Consider the following 6,766-nt stretch of genomic DNA (forward strand, 5'->3'; position numbering starts at 1 on the left):
TGCAGGTATAAATCAACTGGAATTCACATAAAAAGTCAGCATTAAAGATAGAAACCCCCTAAATTACAGGCATAGATCACAGGTTGCACACCCCAAAGGCCAGCCCTGGCGTCCACATTCCCCACATATAACCTGACCAGCGCTCAGATTACACAAACAAATTACAGTCCAGAGTGAGACAACTTTGTCCCCAAACAGCCCAGTGTGAGCCAACTTTGTCCCCAAACAGCTCACAAATTATTAAAGCAATTCATCCACACATTAATTCATTATTTCACTCATTCACACAATTCATTCATTCTAACTCTTTATTTCAATATACTTACTACCCCCCCTTTTGTTACTTTTATCCCCACTTCATCCCCTTCTCACACTATCTACCCCCTTCCTACCCCCCTTCTCACTAGCTACCCTCTCCCTGTCCCCCCTTCTCACTAGTTACCCTCTTCCTGCCCCCCTTCTCACTAGCTACCCTCTTCCTGCCCCCCTTCTCACTAGCTACCCTCTTCCTGCCCCCCTTCTCACTAACTACCCTCTTCCTACCCACCCTTCTCACTAGCTACCCTCTCCCTCTACCTTTGTAGGTTACTTACCGTGCAGTCCTGTGGCGGAAGCGCGAGGCTTCTGCCTCGCTGCTCTGCCGCGATGTGCGCTTCTTCACTGCTGAGTGCCGGCATATGACATCATATGCCGGCGCTCAGCGTGAAGCACCAGCACTGAGACAGACACCTCACGCTCCCACCACTGCAGTCGGGGCAGCGTTGAGGCGGGTGGCGGCGGCGGCTGCGGGAGGGAGTAGAGGAGACAGAAGGATGCCGAGCGGTTGCTGAAAACGACCGCTCGGCACCCCTCTCTCCTTCTGCGGCATTTCTATTGGGGGGGTTCCTACGGCCCTGGGGGGGATTTCTTCATTAACGGTCCTCCCCGGTTCCTACGCCCATGGCCAGAATATCTATTTTGTGTATGACTTTTCTTTGTAAGCTATGCAATTGATCTATATATCTATAAGAATGGCTTATATATGTATTGGGTCATAGAAACAAGTGCCGCAGATAACTAGTTTAGTGTTTATCGGTGTTGCTGTTGGCAATGTACCCGCTGTTTCATAAATATCACCTTGCATTATTTCAGCCAATATAAAACTAGATTAGCACCTGTTACGCTCACACATAGTTACTTTAAATCTAAACATTTTATTTTAGCCCAAGGTCATCTGATACCAGTGTAATATATGGAAACTGTTTTTTTTTAAAAGAAAGCAAATACTGATTTAATGATACGTTTGGAGTATATATAAGTGCTATGGCAGGCACTGGCTATTAGCTTACCTTAGAAGTAAAACATTATGGCCCTCTTTTGGCTACTGTCCTGCATTGCCCTAATTGGAAGCACCTATGGTAAGTTTAACAAGCACATACTAACTATGCACTTTGTATTAATTGGTTTTGAATATTTTTATACAAATGTCTTTATTTTTACACATCAGGTTGTGGTGTCCCTTCCATCAAGCCAGTTATTTCTGGATATGCCAGAATTGTAAATGGTGAGAATGCAGTTTCTGGGTCCTGGCCGTGGCAAGTATCTCTACAGGTAAAGTAAAATGTTATATTTAGTTGTATTACTTTGTAGTATTAGGTATTAGGAAATTATTTTCAATTGAAAAATACCATCCGCATGACTTAGAAAAATATCCCATTCATAGATTCTGAAAATATATTTTGAACAGTTTATATTTTTATTTAACATAACTAATGAAAATTAATCATAGTGTATAATGACTTCCACATAACCTCCACAAACGTCGATATGAAGACTTTTTTAATATTAAATTCAGTGGCCAATAAAATTTCATTTGCTTTAAATATCTGTACGTGTATACCTGCAATAATGTAGCTATGTATTCCATACTAGGAAAGCACTGGATTCCATTTCTGTGGTGGATCTCTGATCAATTCCCTCTGGGTTGTTACTGCTGCTCACTGCAGTGTGACGTGAGTAATACTTGGTTATTTGTTTGAATCAAGTAATTATGTGTGGAGTACTGTTTAGAGGGAAATCTTTAATAAATATATCCTTTTTAAGCATCTTTAAAAACTGATGCAAATGTTTGCTTTGTACTGTGTTAGGTTGAGCTAGAGGTTTCTGACTCTGGGTTTAGAAAAGTTTGGTTTCCTCTCTCAACAGGATTCAAATTGCACTTTTTGCCCCTGTATTTCATCCATCCCAGTCTAATTGGTAACCTATTTTAAATTAAAAAGCCCTAATTTAAATAGTTTAAGAGATTGATATGCATGGAATTATACATTGCAAAAGCAGTATGTGAAGCACTAGAGTGGACTGGGTCTGTTATTATTATTGTCAGCTAATTTTGATCAGGAGAATACTATGTTAAAGGAAGTATGATATATGACCTCAGAAGAGTATGCATGCAACATTGGGGTTTAATAGAAGGATGTATAGTGAGGGATATGGCTTCTTGTAAATGGAAATGTCTCTGACGTGAGCACACCAAACTATGGCTTGATATTCTGAGTTTGATGTGCCGAGAAGAGGCTCATATTAGTGTATTTGTTTGCCAAAAATCAGAGAGGTAAATTGGATATTCAAAAATGTCTTCTGAGATTCAGAAAGAGTAACTTATTAGAGGAACATAGGGATTTAAAAATAGGGGTGATATCAAGAAGCGCTGGTGATAATATTTTTGTTTTAACCAAAGTGAACTAAGGAGGTTTTACTACATTCAGGTACATAAACCACTTTGATTATTAGACATCCAGTACTGATATGCTAAAACACGATTTATTACAATTTATTATGGTAGAGAATACAGTAATATATTTTTTATACCTGCCATAAAACAGACCCCCAAACTTACTTTGTTGTGTGCCACTTAAATTGGTTAAAAATCTACTCACGACCACAAGCAAAATCCAGTACCCAGGGCTACCAAATATTTTGGGACAAATGCTCAGAATAGCGCAATGTTGAGTTTATGCCTTTAGTACCAGATGAGTAAGACATAAACATCACTTCAACAAAGAAATACAAAGATAAACAGATCAAGGATCAGGGAAATCTATTAATGGATGAATTACTGTCTATCTCCTTGGGATTCAAAGAGTACAGCCTGTGGAAATAAAATATTTTTATATACTTAACTTTGATGACATAGAGTGATGATCATCAATACCCTTGGTCCTCATCTTCAATCCCAGGTTAGGCGCCAGTCCCAAAACAACATTCTATAAAGGAAGACCCAAAAAAACAAATTGATGTAACTAACTTGGACATTGGGGTGAGTGTAATTTGTGCCTCAATTAGGTTTATTGTATTTTACCCTCCCATCCCACCGACCATGAGGTGAGGAGTGAGAGGGTATATTTGGGGCCTACACCCCTCACTGAGAGATAATTAGCCTTAAATTAGAAGGTGCTACCCCTGCAGCCTCTGACTACTAATTTCCATTTGGTTGTAGTTTTACCTATTAATTAGTTTTACCTACAAAATTTTTCCTTGTAGAACTGCTCACCGTGTTGTTCTTGGTGAATATGACCGCTCTTCCTCTGCAGAACCCATTCAGACTAAGACTATTGCCAGGGTAAGCAATGAATAATTCATGATAGTTTATCAAACGTAAACCAGCGGGCACAACAAACGAGAATTCCTTTGTTTCAAATTTTAAAAAAGTTTCAATTGCCAAAAATATTATTTTTCTCTTCTGTCTCTTAGGTCTACATTCCTATTCCCAACGTATTATTTTTCAATAAAGCAAAATGTTTGGGAAATAATTATTTATGTGATCGTTTTGGGCATTATACTCATCTTGCAGTGATTGTAATGGTGCATATAGAGAAAGCTGCGGGTGAGATAAGGGGTTAAGGGAGAGAAGGAGCGAGCAAGTGAGAGAGTGTGATAGCGAATCTTTATGTGTTAGCATGAGGGTATAAGCGTGTGTTAGTGAGTATGCTTGTTTGTGCAAATGTGAAAGTATGTGTAATAATGTGTGCCAGTGCGAATGTGAGGGGACAATTGGGCCACTTAGCTTTACTTCTCCTTCTGAACCATGTACTGGTGAAGAAATGTCCCTGTTGGTCCAAAATACTATTTTGTCTAATGAGTCAGTTGGGCCTCTTAAAATATGTCCTAACATTGTCAAGAATTTAATAGATATTTGGTCAAATGGCTACAGCGTAATCAGGGAATTGGATTCTTTACAGCGATTTCACTTAAGCTGTTGAATGTGCTACTAGTGTACTTGGTAGAGTGGATGATATTCAGGGGTCATGTATATGAAAGAAGAGCTTTTATGTGTAAGTGTTTTAATGAAACAGTGGCTGATTAACCCTACTGATATGGACCCTACTGCATTCCCATTTTTTGTGTTTTTTCTTTATTGTTATCATAATCAGCAAAAAAATATGGACTTTATTAGTATTTATTTTACAGTCTTACTAGATAGGCAACATTCTGTATAGCGAAATATGGTCATTTAGCTTACCAATTATGTAAATAATTTGCACCTTATTTGCCTTAGGTTTTCAGACATCCTAACTACAGCTCCTTCACCACCAACAACGACATCACTCTGCTGAAACTCTCCAGCGCTGCAACTTTCAACACCCGTGTATCTCCTGTGTGTGTTGCTGCCAGCGCCGATGCTTTCAATGGTGGAGAGAGATGTGTCACAACTGGATGGGGATATATTGATGCTTCATGTAAGAAAGGCTTATATAGATACATATTTCAACAGGCTGAGGGACAATCTTGAAATAAACTGGCAGTTTAAATATGCTAAATTAAATATTCCCTGTAATGTTACTACCTTAATATTTTGTTTTAATCCCCCATTCCTATTCTCCCTATTCTGAATTTCACTTTCTTGCTCTTATTAGCCCGCCTTACCCCAAGCAAACTGCAGCAAGTGGCTCTTCCACTGTTGAACAACACTGACTGCCAGAGATACTGGGGAAGCAAGATCCTTAGTACCATGATCTGTGCTGGAGCCTCTGGAGCCTCTTCCTGCATGGTATGTTCTACAAACATCTCTATATCGCTTAAGTATTATTGTACACATGACACACTTCACCAAATTTAACATCACTAGCTGAGCGTACAAATATTGATTCCTGTATGATTTTATTTTTTATGATATAGTAGTTTTTCATTTCAGTTTACACTGCATTTCCTGTTGAGCATTAACATATCTCTGTTCATGAGTACTTACATGTATATACACATAAATATATATATATATATATATATATATATGTGTGTGTGTTTAAATTGTTGGCGCTATATAAATAAAAGATAAAAAAAAATATATATATTTATACATCTAAAGTGTATAGTGATAATAATATATTGACTCTTACTTTTAGGGTGACTCTGGTGGACCCCTTGTGTGCCAGAGGAATGGAGCTTGGACCTTGGCTGGAATTGTGTCCTGGGGAAGCTCTTCCTGCTCTACATCAACCCCAGCAGTATACGCTCGTGTCACTGCTCTTAGAGCCTGGTTGGACCAGACTGTTGCTGCTAATTAAATGTATTGTGATGTATATTTACATTCTAAATAAAAGAATGACATGGAACATTTATGAGATTTCCTTTCAACGAAAACCAAATATAGTTCACAACATAAAGTATGGGCCAAATGTCAGTGTGCCATTTTTCATCTCAAATCACAAAACATATTGTACTTTATGTCAACCATGATAGATTTCTCCTGTGAACAAATACTAAATGAGTACAAATTCTCTCTGCCAGGTCATAGCCTTTTCTTTCTTACCATCTATAGTGTCTTCTTAAAATTATCATCATAAACAAAACTACAGAACAACACAAGACGTAAATAAAATAAGGTGATATGTTGTAAATCTATGAGATGGCACATCGTCTTACCCATTTAATTGTTGATTAACATAACACTGGCCCAAAACTAAATGATCTTTGTTCCAACATTAAAGGTGAGAAAACTAGCTTTTTAAAGCAATATAGAAAATGTCTCTGAAACTTATTGCTAGCTTCAAAATAGATCTGGGGCTTAAGCTCAGATGGAACTGACAACATTTTTATCTACCTGTTCTGCAAAAGCAGAGAGAATTTTCTTGTCAGCTCTATATACACAGTGTCTCTCTTATTTCTCATCCGAACCAAATAGGAACCACTAAGCCTAGGCTCACCTTTGACATTCTAACAGCATACATTGACACACGCCTTACATCAACATGCACACACGTGTTAACAGCATACATTCAAATATGTTTACACACATGCTAACACTACACTGTATGCTCACGTACACTACATGGCAAAATCCATCTCGACTCCTGATCATCACACCTAGTTATGTGCTTCTTGAACATCCCATTGCAAAACCATGGGCATTAACCCCTTAATGTCCAATGACGGGCCAGGTGCATCACACAAAAATGGTCAGGTAACGACCAATGAGAGTCCTAGCACGTCATTTCATTAAATAAGCTTACAATCACTTTCTTCTCTTAAACGGTGTTGATATAATGCCTTGATGTCGACCATCGCCTCCTAAACTTCAATGGTGTCGCTGAACTGCCTCGATAGCAAGGCATTCAGCCCTTCCAGTGCCTTGTGCTGAATGGCACAGTCATGCTGGAACAAAAAAAGGTCTTCCTTAAACTTGAAAAAGACCTCATTGTGAGGTCGAAACTTTGTTTTTTTATTCCTTTAATAAATCTGCCTGACGCTGGAACCCTTGAGTGCCTGGAGCCTTTATTTATCTTTTTGGTCT

At 38.5% G+C, this 6,766-nt stretch overlaps 1 protein-coding gene across 1 annotated transcript; it reads left to right on the forward strand.

Moving 5' to 3' along the window:
- Positions 1 to 1,345: 1,345 nt before the first annotated feature.
- On the forward strand, positions 1,346 to 5,540 carry LOC149298575 (chymotrypsinogen A-like). Its single transcript, XM_089487406.1, has 7 exons — positions 1,346 to 1,397; positions 1,487 to 1,590; positions 1,912 to 1,991; positions 3,520 to 3,598; positions 4,535 to 4,715; positions 4,893 to 5,026; positions 5,379 to 5,540. Exons 1-7 carry the CDS (start codon positions 1,346 to 1,348, stop codon positions 5,538 to 5,540), a joined length of 792 nt encoding a protein of 263 aa, XP_089343532.1.
- The last annotated feature ends 1,226 nt before the right edge of the window (positions 5,541 to 6,766 follow it).

This window comes from Sceloporus occidentalis, unplaced genomic scaffold (assembly GCF_023333645.1).
Source record: "Sceloporus occidentalis isolate IW3139 unplaced genomic scaffold, rSceOcc1.0.p SCAF_32, whole genome shotgun sequence".
In the NCBI taxonomy this organism is placed as follows: Eukaryota; Metazoa; Chordata; class Lepidosauria; order Squamata; family Phrynosomatidae; genus Sceloporus; species Sceloporus occidentalis.

What these genes read in the sequence shown, in the direction of transcription:
- LOC149298575 (XM_089487406.1), top strand. Translation starts at nt 1,346, where the DNA reads ATGGCCCTCTTTTGGCTACTGTCCTGCATTGCCCTAATTGGAAGCACC. An exon ending in CCTAATTGGAAGCACCTATG is followed by an intron (nt 1,398 to 1,486) that starts GTAAGTTTAACA and finishes TTTACACATCAG; the next exon opens with GTTGTGGTGTCCCTTCCATC. An exon ending in AGACTAAGACTATTGCCAGG is followed by an intron (nt 3,599 to 4,534) that starts GTAAGCAATGAA and finishes TATTTGCCTTAG; the next exon opens with GTTTTCAGACATCCTAACTA.